A 22,401-nucleotide genomic window follows, 5' to 3' on the forward strand; every position below is an offset into this window, starting at 1 on the left:
GTCTCTCTTCGTAGTTTATATATGACAGATATATTTTAACGTTGTTACTAATGTTAAAATAATTTATATTCTTTATTCATTACTCTTCATATATTTTATGTATTTCTTGATTTCCCTTCCCTGATGGACTATTTTTTCTTGTCTGAGCAATTGGGCTTATAGCATTTCCTGCTTTCCCAACTAAGGTTGGAGATGGTGGTGGTGATAATAATAATAATAATAATAATAATAATAATAATAATAATAATAATAATAATAATAATAATAATATCATGATCTTTTAGAAGATCCAATTGCGGGATTTGTTTGTCAACAAAAATTTTATGCGAAAAGTAGGCCTATAAAACACATAATTCTCACAGTTTCATGGTTGGCTGGTTAGGATAAGTCGGCTTAATACCACCATGATATGGAATAAAGTGCAACAAGTTGTGGAATGATAGTCCGGTGTGGCGCCTTGGACTCTTCCAAGCCAACGGACTTAATCAGTACATGTAAACGCAAACTATGTTAGAAAGGACATTTGATATAAAGATCCGTTTCATTATACTCTTCAAAAGTTCAAACTTGCAGCGAATGTTTTTTTTTTTTTTATGTTGAACAGGCGGACACAAGTCTTTCTTCATTGTTTTATATGACATTTTAACGTTTGGATTTATCTTATGGTATTTATATTCATTATTTCTCGTGTGATTTAAATATTTCCTTTCCTCACAGGGATATTTTCTCTGTTGGACCCTTGGGCTTACAGTATCTTTCTTTTTCAAATCACGATGCATTCCTTTGAATGCAAAATTATTATTAAATCTGCGATTATTATTATTAAATGCTAAGCTACAACCCTAGTTGGAAAAGAAGAATGCTATAAGCCCAGGGGCCCCGACAGAGAAAATAGCCCAGTGGGGAAAGGAAATAAAGAAAAAGAAAACATTTTAAGTATAGTAACAACATTAAAATAAATATTTCCTATAAGAACTTCAAAACAAGAGGAAGAGAAACTAGATAGAAGTGTGCCTGAGTGTACCCTCAAGCAAGAGAACTCTAATCCAAGACAGTGGAAGACCATGGTACAGAGGCTATGGCACTAACCAAGACTAGAGAACAATGGTTTGACTTTGGAGTGTCCTTCTCCTAGAAGAGCTGCTTACCATAGCTGAAGAGTCTCTTCTACCCTTACCAAGAGGAAAGTAGCCACTGAACAATTACAGTAGTTAACCCCTTGGGTGAAGAAGAATTGTTTGGCAATCTCAGTGTTGTCAGTTGTATGAGGACAGAGGAGAATCTGTAAAGAATAGGCCAGACTATTCGGTGTCTCTGTAGGCAAAGGGAAAGAACCGTAACCAGAGAGAAGGGTCCCATGTAGTACTGTCTGGCCAGTCAAAGGACCCCATAATTCTCTAGCGGTAGTATCTCAACGGGCGGTTGGTGCCCAGGCCAACCAACTACCTACTGCCAAGGGAAATAAAACAGGAAGTTCAGGTTTTATTAAACATCCAAATACATGCAAATATGTGCACGTTTCATTATTATTATTATTATCATTATTATTATTATTATTATTATTATTAAAAGCAGGATATACAAGCTCAAGGGCTCCAACAGGAAAAAAAAAATGTCCAGTGAGGCAAGAAAACAAAGAACCAAATAAATTAAAAGAGAATAAAAACATCATGTCAGCCTGTTCAACATGAACGCATTCGCTGCAAGTTTTAATTTTTCTGTTGGAAAAAGGCTAAATATGTAATAGAAACGACCCGTTTGGATTTGATTTTTTTTATTATACATTTTTTTAGTAGGCCCAAGGAAATCCCAAAATAAAACGAGAGTTAAAACAATATTAATAAACTTCAAACTGACGAATTTAAATATAGGTTTGACGATTTTATTTTACTTATAAATCTAATTCTTGTTATTTTCATGTTCGTTTCCCGGATATTGTCAACAGCTCAATGGGAACAACTGATAAGAAGATACAAAATAACATACTGATATCGATTAAAGCTTATACTGGCAGCGTATATCACGCAATTATTATTATTACTAGCCAAGCTACAACCCTAGTTGGAGAAGCAAGATGCTAAAGCCCGAGGGCTCCAATAGGGAAAAATAGCCCAGTGAGCAAAGGAAATAAGGAAATAAATAAATGATGAGAATAAATTAACAATAAATCATTCTAAAAACAGTAACAACGTCAAAATAGATTTGTCATGTATAAACTATTAACAACGTCAAAAACAGATATATATGTCATATATAAACAATAAAAAGACTCATGTCAGCCTGGTCAACATAAAAACATTTGCTCCAACTTTGAACTTATGAAGTTCTGATTCAATTATCACCGTAAGTTATTGATTTATGTTATTCTATATAATCTCTATTAGTTTTTAACGTATTATATATATATATATATATATATATATATATATATATATATATATATATATATATATATATATATATGGGTACTAGCCTACTACTTGGGAAATTCCCTTGAAAGCTCATATATGGCGTAGTCTGGCAAAGGTTCCCATAGTAAATTTTGAAAGAAAAATAAGGCAGAAATTTTAGTTTCCCTTGTAGTTTATTCGAAATTCGAAATCGTGAATAGAGAAGCACATTTCGTTTTTTTTTCTTTTTAAATTAACGCAGTTTTGGGGTAAATAATAATCTAATCTAATAACAGGAAAAAAACTTTAATCCATTCCCCTTATGCTAATCTTAAATTTGACGAAATAAGTTGATTTAACCACAGTAAGTGTTTTGAAACATACATCCTGTATCGCTTATTCTAGCGGAGCTGACAACTGACAGCGTAGTTTCCCGTAGTTCTAATTAAGTAATTGCCGAAAAGCCATTTACTAGGATTGAAAAAGCAGATTTTAAATTAGGTCATAGATAACTTAAGGAGCAATACTTAGTGCCAGATAAACTTATTATACAACAATTTTATGTTAACTTACACATGGATCTTATGAAGTTTATTAAACGTTTTGAAAAGTCGCCGATAAGGAACTATTAGCTCCACTGAAATCCCCTGTAACAGTAATTTGAATCTTAAGGCTGTTAAAATGGTGCTTGCATAGTTTAGATGGATGCTTAAAAATACAATTTTTCGGATATAAAAATTACTTACCTTAGAATACACACACCCGACATCATAATGTACACTTGAAGACGTAAATTATCATTTGATCAATATTACATGGCTTACGTTATGCTACGAAGAACTACCTCTTTTCACTGGTTAAGTTCGGTACGGCCGCAGGGCTGGAAGGCTGGGCTAGAGTTATTAACCAGTTATTACCTGCCTTTATTACTTGCTTTTAGGTCATAAAAAATGAATTAGGCCAATTATGAATCCCAACTTGTTTGATCTGTTAAAAAAAGAAAACTAATTTGTGTAATTCAGAACCAAACAACGTTTCCCGAAACTTCTGTATCTACTTGTCCAAAATTATTAGCAAATCTTGGCGATAGTGTTTCGAGGAGAAAAAAAAAATTACACGTCTAGTAAGAATTAGATTATTAATTAATCACAAATATACTGGTATGAATAATAATAAAAGTTAATGTCTGTTTCATAATAGCAATAGCCTTGAGGTGGTTTAGGATGCAAATGTGTAAATATTACGAATAACCATTGGTATTGTCCTTGGTAGAATATCTATGGGTAGAAAGGCAGCTCACCTACGGCCAAACAACAGAATTGCCAATTTTACCAAAACCAGTAGGAATAAAACTATGAAATGGGATAGTTGGATATGATAAAATTGCAAAAAAAAAAAAATAAATAAAAAAAAAAACAGAACGTAGGCTACTGGTAGGCTAATAATTATACGGATACTGATGGTCATTTTAGTATTAAACATACCATGAATAAGAATGTACTATCCTGGTGATTATTTGAGGTTGCTGGTTATTTCTCGGCAAAGTGATGGATAAGTAAAACTTGAGATTCTGTACTATAAGATGAAAGAAATGAAGTGGGAACAGAGGTAAAGTTGAAGACTAAAACGTGGCTTTAAATAAGAAGTTGAGCAACAAGAAAAGAAAGGCAGCAGGAGCAAGGGGTAAAATAGAAGGATATAATGAAATTGCAGCTGTAGTTGTTCAGAGGCTACTTACCAATTGGTAAGAGTAGAAGAGATTTTAGCTATGGCAAGCAGCTCTTTTAGGAAAAGGACACTCCAAAATCAAACCATTCTTTAGTAAAGGGGTAATGCCGTAGATTCTGTCCCATGGTCTTCTACTGTCTTGGGTTAAAGTTTTGCTTGAGGGTACACTTGGGTACAACTGTTCTAACTGTCCCTTTCCTTACTGGCCTGTTTTCCACTTAATACATTCCAACGTCAGTTAATATACATATACTCAGTAGGTTTTCTATTTTCTAATGGTAATTATTGTCGATTATAGCCCTAACATCAGATATCAACTAAACTTAATAATTCACAATTGATAATAGCCTAGAGATAATTGATAATTTAACTCGCCCTTTACCTTTGAGAAGTCGTGGCTGGCGTGGAGAACAGAGGGGGAGGCGAGAATTGGGAGGAGCATTATTCTCCTTCCATGAGAACTTTTGGTAAAATATCGGGAGTTCTCTTTTGAATAACCTCACTACCGATAACCGAATAACTTATTTTATGCTTTCTGGGCACTTTTCTGATATTACACACGTTCAGTTTTGATAAGGAACCTGTCTTGGGCTGATTATTTTTCTCTATTATCTAAAACAGCCTGTAAATAAGATATAGCATTGTTGGTATATGTTTTCACTGCTCGCCCCTCAGAAGATTTTTCTGGGTGGTTTTTCTACATTTTGCAGTGTTTCCTATTCTTAAAATCCCAATTTCACTTAAAGCATAAGTTTAGTCACTGTGCCTCCTCCACATTCTCTGACGGTGCATCTTATGCAGCTCCTGCTCCAGTTCTTATCATCCTAATTCCACTTAAAGCATAAGTTTTGTCACTGTGCCTCCTCCACATTCTCTGACGGTGCATCTCATGCAGCTCCAGTACCATTACTTTTCACAAGTAAAGTAATGGATTCGGTAATCGTATCACTGAATGCTTCTCATTAATCCATATAAGCAGAAATCTTCAAAATTAAGAACACGCAGCCTCGTTTCATTCATGTCAGCACTCCTTTGGCAACGTCAATTGATCTGATATCTTCCTTTCTCTTCAGAAATATAACTATCAATTAAGGATGCACGATTTTAGTTTTGGCAGGTCATCCGCTAAATAACCTTGTTTACGTTTTGAGATATGGGGTCTTTTGACTGGCCAGACAGTACTACATTGGATCCTCCTCTCTGGTTACGGTTCATTTTCCCTTTGCCTACATACACACTGAATAGTCTGGCATATTCTTTACATATTCTCCTCTATCCTCATACACCTGACAACACAGATTACCAAACAATTCTTCATCACCCAAGGGGTTACTGCACTGTAATTGTTCAGTGCCACTTTCCTCTTGGTAAGGGTAGAAGAGACTCTTTAGCTATGGTAAGCAGCTCTTCTAGGAGGACACTCCAAAATCAAACCACTGTTCTCTAGTCTTGGGTAGTGCCATAGCCTCTGTACCATGGCCTTTCACTGTCTTGGGTTAGAGTTCTCTTGCTTGAGGGTACACTCGAGCACACTCTCCTATCTTATTTCTCTTCCTCTTGTTTTGTTAAAGTTTTTATAGTTTATATAGGAGATATTTATTGTTGTTACTCTTCTTAGAATATTTTATTTTCCTTTCCGCACTGAGCTATTTTCCCTGTTGGAGCCCCTGGGCTTATAGCATACTGCTTTTCCAACTAGGGTTGTAGCTTAGTAAGTAATAATAATAATAATAATAATCTTACCATCTTGGGTTCCATTGTCATGATGTTAACTTTACCCTCAGCAAAAAAAAACTTCTTTATGATGAACAATAGTTATCAAAACTGGACAAACAATGACTCAAAAGACGCTCACACACAAGATGATACTGTTAAGAAAGCTGCTCAGAGTGGAAGAGTTCGAGTCTGTTGCAAGCCAATGAGACAAAATGGGGTAAAAAATATGAAAAAGTCATATGAGCACTGTACTGTATAAAGTTTCTGTTCCTATTTCACGAGGTTTACTTTTATAACCATGGGTACTACCGTACAGTATACAGCTTGTTTCTCTTTCAAAAGATTTATTGCACCATTTTGCAATTACTAAAGTTGATAACAAAACCAATAATATTACTCCCATCTGGTTTTGGTAAATACAAGTATCTGTTACCCCTACTTTGGCCTAGGTATCTCAAAATTATTAATTTAGGTTCTATAGTTCCTTTTCTATTCTTATTTCGAGGGGACTGGGAACTCCCTCTCCTGTATCTTTATTCCCGAGAGATATCAAAGAGGAGGAGCTGGGGGGGGGGGGGGAGAGACTACTCCCCACAGTCTAGTTTTGGGATGTCTGAATGTGCTTGTATACAGTACGATAGAGAGTAAAAGATGTGAATAGAAGGATGGATATACTGTATTGGCTTTGTGGGAGACAAAGACAAAATGGAAGGGTGAAATGACTGGTAGTGTCTGGGATTGAAAGTGGAAGAGCAAGAGAGGGTGTGTCTTTATTGGTGAATGAATGGATGACATAAAGTAGTGGAATGGAAGGAGGTATCATCTACGTTAATATAGGTTAAGGGTTAGGTTGTGTAGGGAATGTTGGGCTCTTGATAGTAGTATGGGCCAGGTAGTGAGAAAATTGAAGAGCAGAATAAATTAACTGGGTGTGTAGAAGGAATTATATAGGTGTGATGGGTGACTTAAATGGCATAGTGGGTGTCATTGGGAAGTATGGCATACTAGGTGAAAATGATTGGTGAGAGGCTGGTAGATATGTGTTGAACAAGAGCTGGTGATAGGTTATATAGTATTTTTTTTATAAAAAAGATAATAAAAAGTATACATGGGTAACAGTGGCAAATGGAAGAGTGATAGAAAGGGCATTAATGGATTTTTGGTGAAGTGAAAAGGTGAATATCAAGAAAGGTTGGAAGTGGAATATGACAGGGTGGAAGTGAGAGAAACTGGTAACCTAGAGTAAGAGTGGAAGTTAGTAAAGAGAATTTTGTTGGGATTGCAAGTAACATGTGTGTGGCGAGAGGATTGTTGGAGGCAGCATGAGGAAGGGCAGTGAATGGTGGAACGGAGTGAAGATAAGTGGAAGAGAAATAAGTCATTCGAAGAATGCCTGCAGAGTAATAGTGTAGAGAAGTATGAAAGTATGAAAGATAAAGAGAGAAAAAAGTGGAAGTACAGTAAAACGTAAGGTAGCTAAGGCAAAGAGGGCAGCTGATTGAAGGTGGGGTCAAGGATTGGGACGTTTGTATGAAGAGAATAAGAAACAGTTTTGGAAAGAAGTGAAGAGAGTAAGGAAGGGTGGTTCGAGAATTGAAGAGTGAAAGACAAAAATGGAAGATTGTTGAAAGGAGGAGGCTGAATATTTTGAAAGTTCACTTAATGTTGATGATAATAGGGAGGGAGATATAATTGCTGTTGCAGCTGTTGAGGTGCCACTGATGGGAGATGAGAATGAGAGCAATATTACAAGAGAGGGAGTGAAGAGAGCACTGAATGAAATGAAAGCAAGAAAAGCACCTGGTATGGATAGTGTGAAGGCTGAAATGTTAAAGAAAGGGGTGTGCCTGTACTTTAATGGTTGGTAATTATTTAATATATGTTTTCTGTTGTCAATGGTACCAGTGGACAGGGTGTGAGCGTGTATTGCTCCGCTACACAAAGATAAAGGAGAGATGCACGAGTGTTGTAATTCAAGGGTTATTAGTTTGTTGAGTGTAGTTGGAAAAGTATATGGTATAGTGCTAATTGATAGGATTAAGGATAAAACAGAGAATATAATCTTAAAAGTACAGGGTTGTTTTTAGAAGAGGTGGGGGATGTATGAATCAGATTTTTAGTTACACAGATATGCAAGAAATATGTAGCAAAAGACGAGGTGTGTGTTCCATTTATAGATCTGGAGAAAGCTTATGATAAGAGTTGATAGGGAGGCGATGTGGAATGTGATGTGATTATATGGAACTGGTGGAAGGTTGTTGCAAGCAGTGAAGAGTTTCTACATAGGCAATAAAGCAAATATGACAAATTCGGAGATAATTTGTATTTTCCCTAACCATACAAACCTTAGCTATTTACATTGGGTTTACTTTCGGCGTAGCTGAAATGACGAGCCAATAGTTTTTAACGAGGGTTAATTACCCCCGCGCTAGTTAGTGGGGGTAGGGGAAGGGGTAGCTTGCTACCCCTCCCCCCCCACACACGGGTGATTTGCTTCACTTCACTTAGAGGTAGGACTTGACTTGGGGGACAGGGCTGGCGGGCAAATATGTGTAAATAGCTAAGGTTTGTATGGTTAGGAAAAATACAAATTATCTCCGAATTTGTCATTTGTTCCGTAACCGAAATACAAACCATGCTATTTACATTGGGTGACTTACCCCTCAGGAAGGGTGGAAAGTCCCCAGCCTTACTGACTTTGGCTTTACCCGGGGGCTCCGCTTCCCAGTGAGTAGCACTTGAGAAAAGGAGCCCCTGCACCTCACAAGTTCCTTGCTTCGCAAGGAACGTGTGGCCTACATAAGTTGTGTGTGGAGGAAAGAGCGTGACTCGTCCTATGAAGTTGACCTTGAGACCTTTAGATAGGAATCCAGGATAGGACGTTCCCAATACCACCTCCTCAGGGTGTGGGGGACGCGACAGTATTAAACTTAATACTAGGAGCACAAGGAAGCATGGGTTACCTGCAGAGGTTGAGGTCAGCTATGCGGAGACCAGGATGCTGCTTCCCCAAGAGAGGGGAGGATGAAGAAAGAAGTAAGGGTCAGACATACTCTTTCATTCACGCACACTAAAACCGGGTAACAACGCCCTCAACCTACTGCTACTTGTCCATAAAGGAGCCTGAGGTTAGACCAGCTGTTGTGCAGCCACCACAGGGCCGAAAGAAAACGTATCGAGGCTCCTGTGGGTCACGTCCTGCAGGTAGTGGGCTGTGAAGGTCGTTTGACGCTTCCAGACCCCAGCTTGAAGCACCTGCGTCACAGATAAGTTTCTCTTGAAGGCCAGGGACGTAGCAATGCCCCTGACGTCGTGTGCCCTAGGGCGACGTGACGGAGGAGGGTCTGGATTCAAGGCGTGATGGATAACCCTTCGAATACAAGCCGAGATTGTATTCTTGGTGACCCTCCTCTTCGTCCTGCCTGTGCTAACAAACAATGCTTGCACTTGAGGACGAACTGCAGCTGTTCTCTTCAAGTAACACCTCAGACTCCTCACTGGACATAGTAGCAGCTAGTCTGGGTCGCTTGTTACAGAACGGAGACTCGCGATCCTGAAAGAGTCGAACCGTGGGTCCGGCACTCCAGAATTCTGAGTCTTGGCAACAAACTCAGGGACGAACCTGAACGTTACCTCCCCCAATCCCCTTGAATGGGCGATGTCGTACGAGAGACCATGAAGTTCACTAACTCGCTTGGCAGAGGCCAAAGCGAGCAGGAAAGCCGTCTTCCAAGACAGGTGGCGATCAGAGGCCTGGCGTAATGGTTCGAAGGGAGGTCTCTTAAGAGCCCTGAGAACCCGAACCATGTTCCGAGGAGGAGGTCTCACTTCCGACTGAGGGCAGGTAAGCTCATAGCTACGTATGAGTAGAGAGAGTTCCAGCGAGGAAGAAATGTCCACTCCTTACAGCCTAAAAGCCAAGCTTAAGGCTGAGCGACAGCCTTTCACCGCTGAGACCGAAAGGCGCATTTCCTCCCGCAAATAAACGAGGAACTCCGCTATTGCTGGAATAGTGGCATCGAGTGGAGAGATACCCCACCCACGACACCAACCACAGAAGACTCTCCACTTCGCTTGGTAGACTCCCTCAGAGGACTTTCGCAGGTGCCGAGACATCCTCTCCGCAACCTGTTGCGAAAAGCCTTTCTCCGTGAGGAGACGCTGGACAGTCTCCAGGCGTGAAGCCGAAGCGAGGCTACAGCCTTGTGGAAGTTGTTGCAGTGTGGCTGTCTGAGTAGCTCGTGTCGTGAGGGAAGTTCTCTCGGGAGCTGCAAAAGGTCCGGGAACCATTCCGCGTGATGCCATAGCGGAGCTATCAGTCATCGAACAGTTGACCGATAGTCTGGTCCTGTTGAGCACCCTTCTCATCAGACAGAACGGTGGGAAGGCGTACACGTCGATGTTGTCCCACCGTTGTTGGAAAGCATCTTGCCAGAGTGCCTTGGGGTCCGGGACTGGGGAGCAGTACAGGGGCAGCTGGAAATTCAAAGCTGTCGCGAACAGATCCACGGTCGGGGAACCCCACAAAGTCAGGACTTTGTTGGCTCTCTGAGGATCCCAAGACCACTTGGTACTCAATATCTGCGAAGCCCTGCTCAGACTGTCGGCGAGCACATTCGTCTTGCCAGGAATGAAGCGAGCTGATAGTGTTATCGAGTGGACTTCGGTCCACCTCAGAATCTCTACTGCAAGATGGGATAGTTGCTGCGAAAAAGTACCTCCCTACTTGTTGATATAAGCCACTACCGTGGTGTTGTCGCTCATCACCACCACGGAGTAACCCGCCAGGGTTCGTTGAAACTGTTGAAGAGCCAGAAAGATGGCCTTCATCTCTAGCAGGTTGATGTGCAGGTACTTTTCTGATTCTGACCAAAGGCCTGAGGTCCTCTGGTCCAGAATGTGCGCCCCCACCCTTCTTTTGACGCGTCCGAAAACAGTGTCAATTCCGGGGGGAGGACGAGAAGATCTACTCCCTTTTGCAGGATCTCATCGACCAGCCACCACTGCAGGTCTGCCTGTTCCGAAGGTCCTATCAGGACCTGTACGTCCGGGGGATCGGATCCTTGATTCCACCGGGACTTGAGCCGCCACTGCAGGGATCTCATCCTGAGACGGCCATTTGGAACTAGACGAGCCAGGGAGGACAGGTGACCTAAGAGACGCAACCACGATTGGGCGGGAAGCTCTTCTCGCCTGAGGAAGGGTTCCGCCACCCTCCTCTGCCTTGCTATCTTGTCGTCTGATGGAAAGGCTTTGTGGAGATTGGTGTCTAACATGCCTCGATAAACCAGTCGTTGGGACGGCTGCAGAGAGGACTTCTCGAGATTTACCACGATCCCCAGATCCTGGCAAAGTCCCAGAAGCCTGTCTCTGTGTCGAAGAAGTGTTGACTCCGAATCTGCTAGGATCAGCCAGTCGTCCAGATAACGAAGGAGACGGATGCCGTTCCTGTGCGCCCAAGATGAAATCAGGGTGAACACTCTGGTGAACACCAGAGGTGCTGTGGAGAGACCGAAGCACAGCACCTTGAACTGGTAGGTCTTGTTGTCTAGGCTGAATCTCAAGTACTTCCTGGAAGACGGATGGATTGGGATCTGGAAGTACGCGTCCTTTAGATCCAGTGTGCACATGAAGTCTTGTGGTCTCACCGCAAGTCTGACCGTGTCCGCTGTCTCCATGCTTGACGGAGTTTGCTTGACAAACTTGTTCAGAGCTGAGAGGTCGATGACAGGTCTCCAGCCTCCAGACGCCTTCTTTACAAGAAAGAGTCGACAGAAGAAGCCTGGGGAGCCGTCGACGACCTCCTGGAGAGCATCCTTCTTGAGCATGGTCTCGACTTCTGCCCGAAGGGCTAGCCCCTTTACCGATCCCATGGCATAGGAGCTCAACGACACTGGATTCGCCGTCAGGGGAGGTTGAGATGTCGTGAATGGGACGCGATAGCCTTGGCCGATCACGGAGACCGTCCAAGCATCGGCCCCATGTTGCTGCCACCTGAGCACGCAACTTTGAAGGCATCCCCCTACAGGTGGACATGCGGGGGGACTGCCACTCCTAGCGTTTGAGGCCGCGGCCGCTCCCTCTAAGAGTCTTGCCTCCCCTGGAGGACTTACTGCCCCTCTTGTCCTTGGCTGGAAAGGGCTGGGGCTTAGACACCACTTTCTTAGCTGCCGGCGCCTGCTGCGGTTGCTGCGGAGCTGGAGGCTTGTAGGGCCGAGATGCAAGGGCCCTTTGGAGGAGGGAGTCTTGGCTAGACTTCCTCCACCTCTCAGCTGTACGTTCCATGTCCTGCGGCTCGAACAGATTCCCCCCAAGGAGGGAAGCGTGCCTGAGCCTACAGACATCCACGGCGGGGACCTTCGGGTGGATCTTCTCGGTCACCGCATCACGCCGCTTCAACACCGAGTTGGCCCAAAGGTTGGTAACCTGATGTGCCAGGAACTCGATGGAGCCAGTGCCCGAGAGGAGGAAGGTCTCCAGGGCCTTCCTATTGGTCTCCTTAGACAGATCCTCGGAGCGCAATAGGATGCTCAGAGAACCTAGCCAGATATCGAGCCACGAAGTGGCCTGCATGGCGCACTTCGCGACCTTGTCATGGCTCAGGATCTCCGACGCCGAGAACGTCACCTGCCGGGCGGAGAGCTTCTCAAGGGGAACTCCCATAGCGAGCTCTTCTACTGAATGATGGAGGGGAAGAGCGAGGCTAGACTCCCCCATGATCTCAAAATACCTCCTCTGCTGGAGACGAGGAGGTGGGAGGAGTTTGTTCCCGGCAGAGGAACGACTGGAGGAAGCGAGAACTGCGAGTTGAGCATTGGCCCTGGCTCTGGCACTCTTCAGCCCCTGGGACCAGGGCAAAACAGCGCTGGCCTTGGGGGGCTTCTGAGTTCCGTACACCTGATCCAGGACCGTGTCCTTGCCTTCACGGGGGGCGATCATGGGGTCCATGAACCCGTTGAGCTGTCTCATCAGGCTCAGAACTTGCCAGAAGGCATCCTCAGACTCTTGCTGGTCTCCTCCCTGTGGACTGGCAGCTAAGTCTCCTGTCCCCAGAATGTCTTCCTGGGGAGATGCATGGACGTTCTCCCGGGGTGCAGCTGGATCCTGACGAATTCGAGAAGAAGACTTCGGAATCGTGGAGTCTTTAGGTTTCCTCCTGGGCGGGATACACGACCCCAACAAAGAGGTTTGGAAGGCGCCTTCCACGCGAGACGATTCCCCTCCACGTTGAGACAACTCCCCCCTTGGTGCCGAGGGGGAGACCGCTCCCTCACTGGATTCTCCTGAGGTCGGAAAAGCCTCGTCCTCAGGAGAAGGAGAAAGCGCCTGCGAAGGGGATGGAGCCTTCCTGATGGACCTCTTAGGAACCAGCTTCTCCCTGGGAGAAGTCACCACGAAGTCCACTCCTCTCCTTCTCTTCAGCGGGGGCGAGGCCGCCGTTGGCTTGTGTCCTTGATCGGCGAGTGCCGGCTTCATAGCTTTCACTAACGCCCGCATCAGAGGACCAAACCAAGACTGCCGAGACACGGACACAGAGTCCGAAATTCCCGCTGGAGGGAAGGGGATTGGGCGATCCTTCGGAGTGGACACCACTGAACCTGCCTGTAAGGAAAAAGGGGAAGAAAGTTGCTCTGACCTCTCCGATGGGTCTTCCCTATCCTGAAAAAGAGACCTGCGCTTAGGCGGGGGCGATCCTGATTTCGGTCTGGCGACACGCGTCCCTGCTGCTGTCGCGAGCTGTGGAACCCGACGCGAACGGGGGTCTTGCTGACGCTCGTGCGTAGGCGAAACTAAGGAGTCGCGCGCGAGAGGCAGTTGAAGCGCGGGCGCGCAATCGCGCGAAGACAATCGAGTGCGGGAGCGGTCGCGCATGGGCGAACGATTGCGCAGGCGCGTGGGCGAGCGAGTGCGAGTGAGCATGTTGGCGCGTCGGCGAGGGAACGCGTTGGCGCACAAGATCACTCCGACGACCGCTGTCGATGATGTCCAGGGGACCTGTAACGCGTGGGAGATCGATGAAGAGCAGGCGATCGATGGCGCGTAGGCGAGTGATGGCGCGTTGGCGAGCGATGGCGCGTAGAACGCGCAGGCGAGCGACCGTGCGTGGGCGAGCTGGTAGAAGGAGACCCATATCTCTCCAGATCCTCTGGGCGCCAACGCGTAGGAGAGCGCTTGCGCGCAGGCGAAAAATCACGCAGGCGGTCAGGAGATCGCCGATGTTCAGGGGATCGCTGACGCGCAGGAGATCGCTGACGAGCAGGCGAACGTTGACGCGTCTGCAATCGGTGGCGAGCAGGAGGGCGACGCGTGGAATCCTGTGTGGGAGCTGCCGGCGCGTTGCGCAAAGGCGAACGTTCACGAACGGGCTCAGGAACAGGAGGAGCGTGGGCGCGAGGGCGTACAGTAGCCTTAGAAGTACGCGTAGGAGACCGCGAGCGTTGCTGCGCTGGAACAGGCCGACGAGCAGGATCGCGAGGGCGAGGAGAAGAAGAGTCCTTGTCCAAGACCTGAACCGAAGTTCTAGGTCGCGCGGGTGAACGTGGGCGCGTGGAAAGGAACTGGGAGCGCAGGTGCGCTCTGACGGGCAGGAGATCTAGAGCGCTCAGGAGACCGATGGCGTGCTGGGCGCACAACAGGAACAGCAGGATGTTCGGTGTCCTCAGGAGAGTGCTGGCGAGCAGTGAGGCGACGGTCATCAGGAGAGCGCTGGCGATCAGGAGAACGCTGACGAGCAGGAGAGCGCCTGTGCGCTAACACTGCAAAAGGGCGCGCAGGGAAACCCTGACGCGCAAGGGAAGCATCCACACCGTGGGAGGCAACCCTTTGCCCCGAAGGGACCGTTGCCCGTCGGATGACGAGGTCAGACTGCTGTACATCTGCACCAGGGACGGAAGGTCTGAAAGGCGTTGGAGAACGAGATCGATCCCCGGAGAGGTCTAAGGAGACAGGAGCTGCAGGCTGCTTACGGCGAGGAGAGTCCCCATCGGAGAAGGAGGCGAAGACTCAAAAAGGCGCCTCTTAGCACCCTTATAGGGAGACGGGAGGCCCTTGCGACGTAGCGGACCTTGAGCCTTACGGCGAAGGCGGCCACGAGGGGGGTCGTCAGGATGATCAGTCCTCCGAAGGGGAGTCTCAGTCAAAGCACTCCCCCGAGAGGGAGGCTTGGCAGCAGAAGAGCCCGTGGGACTCCCTTCTCCCTTCGAAGGATGTACAGAAGGGGGAGGAGAGCCTTCGGCAACGTCATCCTCATCAGGAACCGCAGATGTTTGCCCCAACCCGTCGGAAGCCTCTGTCACCACGACGTCGACGATAGACAGAGGATCTACCTCTGCTATCACCGGCGACTGCTTAACAGCGGCCCCCAACTGGACAAGGTCAAACAGGGCTTCCTTGGAGGGCAGGCCCTTCAGCCCCAAGGAAGCCCAAAGCTGAAAAAGATCATCATGAGACATAGGATCATTATCAAAAACATCCCCCGGAGGAGGAGGGGGAGCCGCCCCGCTATGGGAGGCGACACCCTCTCCCCCCACCGAAGGACGGGAAACAGAACTAGGGCCTGCGCTCCCACTCGGCGGTCTCTCCTTAGGAGCCGGACGAGGTTTGGGCGGCGGAAGAAGAGTCCCGAGAGCCTTCCTCCTTCAAGGCAACCCCAGAAGGAGAACGGTCTCTCTTGGACTTCTTCTAACACCGGCGGCCAAACTTCTCCCACTGGGAGGCAGACCACTCCCTACAAGTATTTTCTCTGTCACACCGACGGCCTCGACACTGCTGGCAAAGGGTGTGAGGATCCGTATCCACCGCAGACATGAAAGTACCGCAAGGGCGACCGGCAATACCAGGGCACTTGCGCATGGTGGACATCCAAGGGCGAGGCCAACTTCAAACACACACAAGCTGAGGAAAAGCAAGAAAGATTAAGGCTGTCAAACGAGGACGATGGACAGACACGTCTGTTTATCGCCGGAGCCAAAAGTGAAGTGAAGCAAATCACCGGTGTGTGGGGGGGAGAGGGGTAGCAAGCTACCCCTTCCCCTACCCCCGCTAACTAGCGCGGGGGTAGTTAACCCTCGTTAAAAACTATTGGCTCGTCATTTCAGCTACGCCGAAAGTAAACCCAATGTAAATAGCGTGGTTTGTATTTCGGTTACGGAACAAATTAGGTTAGGAAATGAAGCGAGTGAGTGGTTTCCAGTGAGAATGGGACTGAGATAGAGATATGTGATATTGCCATGGTTATTCAATTTGTTTATGGATGGAGTTGTGAGACATGAATGCTTGAGTGTTTGGTCGAGAATTGAAACTGACTGACAAAAGTGATCGTGAGTGGGAGGTACATCAGTTGTTGTTTGCTGCTGATACTACACTGGTTGCAGACTCAGGAGAAGCTGGGTCAATTAGTGACAGAGTTTGGAAGGGTGTATGTGAGAAGAAAGTTGATGTGGATAGAGTAAGGTTATGAGTTACTTGAGGAAGTAGATCAGTTCAAGTACTTGGGGTCTGTTGTTCCTGCAAATGGTGTTATGGAAGCAGATGTACATCAGAGTGAATGAAGGATGTAGTGTTGGGGGCAGTGAAGGGAGTGGTATAGAATAGAGGGTTAAGAATGAATGTAGAGAGAGTTCTCTATGAGAAAGCAATTGTACAAACTGTGTTGTATGGATCGGCGTTCTGGGGAATAAGTGAAGGATACAGAAATTGTATGTGTTTGAGAAGTGTCTTAGTATGGCTGGTGTATCTCGATTAGATAGGGTTAAGAACGAAGTAGTGAGGGTGAGAACGGGTGTAAGAAATAATTTAGTAGCTAGAGTGAATATGAATGTGTTTAGGTGGTTTAGCCATATATAGAATAGAAAATGGCTGTCTACTGAAGGTGATGAATGGAAGAGTTGAGGGAAGAAGTACAAGCGGAAGGCCAAGATGGATGGATGGATGGAGTGAAGAAAGCTCTAGGTGATAGAAGGATTGATACGAGGCAAAAGAGCATGCTAGAAATAGGGATAAATGGCGAGCGATTGTGACGCCGTTCCAGCAGGCCCTTCTGTTTCCTTTGGTCACCTTGGTGACCGCTACGGTAGCAGCAGTAGGGGATTCAGCGTTAAGAAGCTTCATCTGTGGTGGATAACGGAGGAGGGTGGGCTGTGGCACCCTAGCAGTACCAACAAAACTCAGCTGAATCTCTCATTAGGCTGGGAGAAGTGAAGAGAAGAAAAGTCCTCTTTTGCTCTTTTGTTCTTTTTTTTTTTTTTGGGGGGGGGGGGGGGGTTACTCCTCAAAATTGGGGGAAGTGCCTTGGTAAATAGATAGATTACTTGCTAAGCTATAACCTTCATTGGAAAAGCAGGATGCTATAATCCCAAGGGCTCCAACAGGGAATACAGCCAATTAAGCAAAGTAAATAAGGAAACAGAATAGTGTGCCTGAGTGTACTGTTCCCTCAAGCAAGAGAACGAACCAAAGATAGTGAAAGACCATAGTACAGAGGCTATGGCACTACCCAAGACTAGAGAAGAGCTGCTTACCATAGCTAAGGTCTCTTCTACTCTTACCAAGTGGAAAGTAGCCAATGAACAATTACAATAGTGCAGTAGTTAACCCCTGGGTGAAGAATTTTTGGGTTATCCGAGTGTTGTCATATGTATTACGAAAGAGGAGAATGTCAAGAATAGGCCAGACTATTCAGTGTAAGTGTAGGCAAAGGAAAAATGAACTGTAACTAGAGAAGGATTCAATGAAATACTATCTGGCTAGTCAAAGAACCCAATAACTCTCTAGCGGTAGTATCTCAACGGGTGGCTGGTGCCTTGGCCAACCTACTACCTATACTTTTTCATTCTTAGTGTCATTACAGATTGTTTAAACAAAAAAAATTCAATAACATATCACATATGGAGAATTTTTCTAGTATGCCTTCTGTGTTAACTATAGGTAATAGTAAATGCTTTTCATAGCTTCTCTTTGGGACCCAACTAAATTGCATTCCATCTTTTACTCTATATCTGGTCCCTTTGGTCTCATACCACCTCACTGCTCAACTTCTACAACAATTCTTGCTCTGGTTTTTACCACTCATTCAAGTTTACAGTAATACTTTCTGTACAGGTTAACCCTTTTACCCCCATGGACGTACCGGTACGTCCTTGCAAAAAAATGCTATAAATTTTTTTTTTTTTCATATTTTTGATAATATTTTTTTTAATAATTCAGGCATTTTCCAAGAGAATGAGACCAACCTGACCTCTCTATGACAAAAATTAAGGCTGTTAGAGCAATTTAAAAAAAATATACTGCAAAATGTGCTGGGAAAAAAATAACCCCCTGGGGGTTAAGGGTTGGAAATTTCCATATACCCTGGGGGTAAAAGGGATAAAAGCCTAGATATGTGACTGGGCCACGGGCATGGACTAATTCAAATCAATTACTGTTATTACTAGTCCTTGACAAGTAGAATTTTTAGGCTCTCATGGTTTGTACAAATGCTTTAATCTTACCTTTAAATACAAAAATTATGCAAGTAGTCTTCAAGAACTTAAAAAGCTAGGTAGAAAGAGACAAAGGGGAACAGATGAATATAAAAAGACAGAAGGCAATGTAGGGGTGGGGTCCGAAAATTTTTATGTCAGACATTATGTAATATACAAAAAAAAGGCAAAGGCACGTCAGAAAATGTTCATATGTCCGCCACCAACAACTCACATGCAACCGCTGACGAGTTCGAGTAAGATGTATCTACACGGGGCCATGGAAAGCCCACTGAAAGTGGTGACCCCCTACATAGAACAATGATGATAACTCATATCAAAATAAAAAAAAATTAAATCTAAAGCTTTAATGCAAAATCAAATATACCATACCAACCTATTTACAATAGTGTACATAGATAAAGGAAGACTAATGCTATTTATAACTGAAAATGAAGACAAATAAATTAAAAGAACACCAGATTTGGTGGTGCCAAACAGATGGTAGTATGAAAAAAATACACAAAATTAATAAGTGGCAACTGGTACTGTACTTTTTAACAAATGGACACAAAAAGATAAATTCAAAAGCCTCCAGATTTGGAGTCAATATGATTGTTATATTAGTAATGGTCAAAGTAAATCTAAAATATGACTTGTGAGAGCCCCTTAAAAATGTTTTACATTAATCATACAAACTGCTTTTAATTAATTGTATTAATCATTCAAAATCCCAAATCCTACTTTGTGGAATGCAGCCTGATATAATTTTTAAAATAATGTAATATCATACATGAAGCAAATCCCTATTTTGTACAAAACCTCATTTGGAATTCATTCCAAACACTAAAGTTTATTAATTTTCTTTTAGCACTTCATATATCTATATCTATAGTGATTTGTACTGTTAATACTAAACAATACATCTATGGCATCATTAGTTAAATGCACAGATACACAAAACAGTAGCTAAAGTAAATTAACCATGACACACTTTACTATCAGTGAGAATGACCTCCCAGAGAAACATGAAAGACATCTTTAATCATTGTGAAGAAAAACTTACTGTTACTGACAATTCATACAAGAAAAGATAATGCACTGCTTTTATATGTTATGAAAGCCCAAATATCACATGAAATTCAAGTTTAGGTATAATATTACTCACTGATCTAATTAGCTGAAATCTATAGTGAATGTTACGCCAGAAATGACTCGCTATTCAAGCTAAGCAAGTGTAAATCATTCTCTGCAAAATGCAGGAGATATAAAAGCTCTTACAATGTGCTAACAAGGCAGAATTCTTTAACTTCCGAGCGCTACTGCCCTTGAAAACGAAAGAATTCTGTACTCTAGTATTAAAATACTTCTCAATTTTATATTATAAGGATATTTGGGTTTCAAACAAGTTTTATGTTCTATACACATAAATTGTGTTTATTTAAAAATAATCGGTATTGAACTTTTGTTATATACACATAAATTGTGTTTGTTTAAGAATATTAAGTATTGAACAAGTCTTTCATGAATGACTTGACTGCTAAAAATGTGAAAAGGGTAAAAAGATATTAAAATTATAATTCCAGTACATATAAAGTCTTTTAGAAGATGAAGGTGACAGAAAACGAAGTATAAACAGTACATTCATAAGAATATCGAAAATACCATATAAAAATATAACATTCTCTCACTCTCACATAAGACTTAAATCTTTTATTTTGTACTTGAATTTTCTTTTAGATAAATTTAATGCTTAACCTCCTGTCTGCTACTCAGTTATAGAAAATATGATACTGTACATAAATAAACACGACAATATTCTATTACCTTTCATCAAAATCAACAAATGATACATACATCTTGAATGAGAACTTCAATGAAAAATGCAGCTAAAATGCAGACGCTGTTTCTCTTTTGCTCTATTGACAAGTCCTAATCTAATATTCAAAATATATCTACAAGCACATTTCCATTGTGAAGAAAGAACATTTGTCAATAGAAGTCAACACCTTATGATATATTGCTTGCATGATCATACCATCCCTTGTATAACCATATCTGCTGTCTTAACTAGTCTCCAGATGTATTTTGGTCCATATGCCACATCTGCCATTGCATTTTCAATAGCCTGACTTCTGTCAAAAAAAAAGATAAAAATATTGTATAATATATACATTTACATGAAAAAATCTACAAGGTATTATGTTTTAGCATACAGTAAATATATCCAAATAATTTGAAGAAGAAATATATAAATACAGTATAAAGCTTTGAATATTTTTCCATATCTCTTGGGTTTAGTGACTGCCTTTCTCCCCCCCTTTTTGGCTTCTCCAAGTATAGCTGTGGGCTATTACAAAGGAAGTGCGTAAACTGAGTAATGCATGGTACATTTATGTGCTTATTCTGGAAATTACTATAGTCCATTTCTTTTATCGAGGCAGATTTGCACCGACTCGCAGCGGTGCCCTTTTAGCTTGGAAAAGTTTCCTGATCGCTGATTGGTTGGACGAGATAATTCTAACCAATCAGCGATCAGGAAACTTTTCCGAGCTAAAAGGGCACCGCTGCGAGTCAGTGCAAATCTGCATCGCTAAAAGAAACTGACTATAGGTATCTCAGCTTCTCGCTACTATGACTTTGAACTACATTTGTGTTTTACTGCAATAAATTTATACACTGGTTCTCAATATGTGTCCTATAAAAACATTAATGCCTAATAGAGCAGGTAAGAATATTGTTCTAAATGCAAAATTTAATGTAAAGGAGTGTGTATACATTGTGGTGAATATAATTCTCTACAGACATTGTGCACGCAACGAACTTGCCTTCATAACCCACATGGTATCTAAATGCTGAAATAAAATATCTTTAATCTTTAGCTTACTTCTGGTTTTGTGCGAGCTTGAGGGATATCAAAATGCAAATAGTCAACTGGTGATAGCTATACAAGGTGTGGTGTTCTGATATCTAATTAGAAAAGAGGTATACTGTTAGTCTTTTTAACCCTTTTACCTCCAAAGGACGTACTGGTACGTTTCACAAAAGCCATCCTTTTACCCCCATGGACGTACCGGTACGTCCTTGCAAAAAAATGCTAAAAAATTTTTTTTTCATATTTTTTATAATTTATTGAGAAAATTCAGACATTTTCCAAGAGAATGAGACCAACCTGACCTCTCTATGACAAAAATTAAGGCTGTTAGAGCAATTTAAAAAATATATACTGCAAAATGTGCTGGGAAAAAAATAACCCCTTGGGGGTTAAGGGTTGGAAATTTCCAAATAGCCTGGGGGTAAAAGGGTTAATAATGTAGGAGAGTAAACACTGGATGAGTGTGATGAAAATGTCAAGAAATTGGAATCTAAAAGCAGTTATTTTGAGGAGAGGGCAATTACATGGCTCAAAGGCAGCGAGTGATTTTAAAGGATCAAAGCCAGCATAAGGATAAAAGAAAATTCAGTCTTTGGCTTGGCTAGTTTGACTTGAAGATAACAATAGAGATGCATAAGAGATTTTGACATCCGCTGACAAAGACTTCAATGATGGAGACCTAGTGAAAATTCAAGAAGGCAGTGAATTAAAGTGCATAGGTTTATTGCACATTTAAAGGATGACCTGTCTGATTATAAAAAAATATGAAAGAAAAACATGCCTACAGATTCAAGAATACTGTTAGATTCTGAGCCAGCCTTGGCAAAGTAGCTAGGTCTTTAACAGACACTGAAAAGGGACCAAATATGTTAAACATGGAGATAATACATTACTACACACATACATATTTACCTACCAAATGTCAATTAATAAATTCATATAATGTTAATTGTAATATTTTTATGAAATATGAAGCTCCATTATTCTGCTAGAAGGTACTGGCTTGCAATCAATTGCTTGAAAAAAAGTTTGGTGTCCTATGAAGGTAAACTAAAGTATATTTCAACTTTTTAATAATCCAAATATTTAGTTACCTCATTGATTTCCATAAGTATATAAAAACATCTAGGTTGAGGGGTAGATATTATTTTCAGAGGTTTTGTGTAAAGTAAAACATAATCTTTGAAACATCATGAAGTGTTAATACAAATCCTTGTTAACAAAACTTTTAGGC

At 43.0% G+C, this 22,401-nt stretch overlaps 1 protein-coding gene across 1 annotated transcript in view; it reads right to left on the reverse strand.

Moving 5' to 3' along the window:
* Positions 1-18,645: 18,645 nt before the first annotated feature.
* The window catches only part of LOC137660215 (uncharacterized), an 81,890-nt gene continuing 78,134 nt past the window's right edge, over positions 18,646-22,401 (reverse strand). Inside the window, exon 13 of the mRNA XM_068394930.1 lies at positions 18,646-20,427. Within this exon, the coding sequence (XP_068251031.1) occupies positions 20,325-20,427 (103 nt within the window). The 3' untranslated portion in view covers positions 18,646-20,324. The remainder of the gene's footprint in view (positions 20,428-22,401) is intronic.

This window comes from Palaemon carinicauda, chromosome 20 (genome assembly GCF_036898095.1).
Source record: "Palaemon carinicauda isolate YSFRI2023 chromosome 20, ASM3689809v2, whole genome shotgun sequence".
NCBI classification, from domain to species: domain Eukaryota; kingdom Metazoa; phylum Arthropoda; class Malacostraca; order Decapoda; family Palaemonidae; genus Palaemon; species Palaemon carinicauda.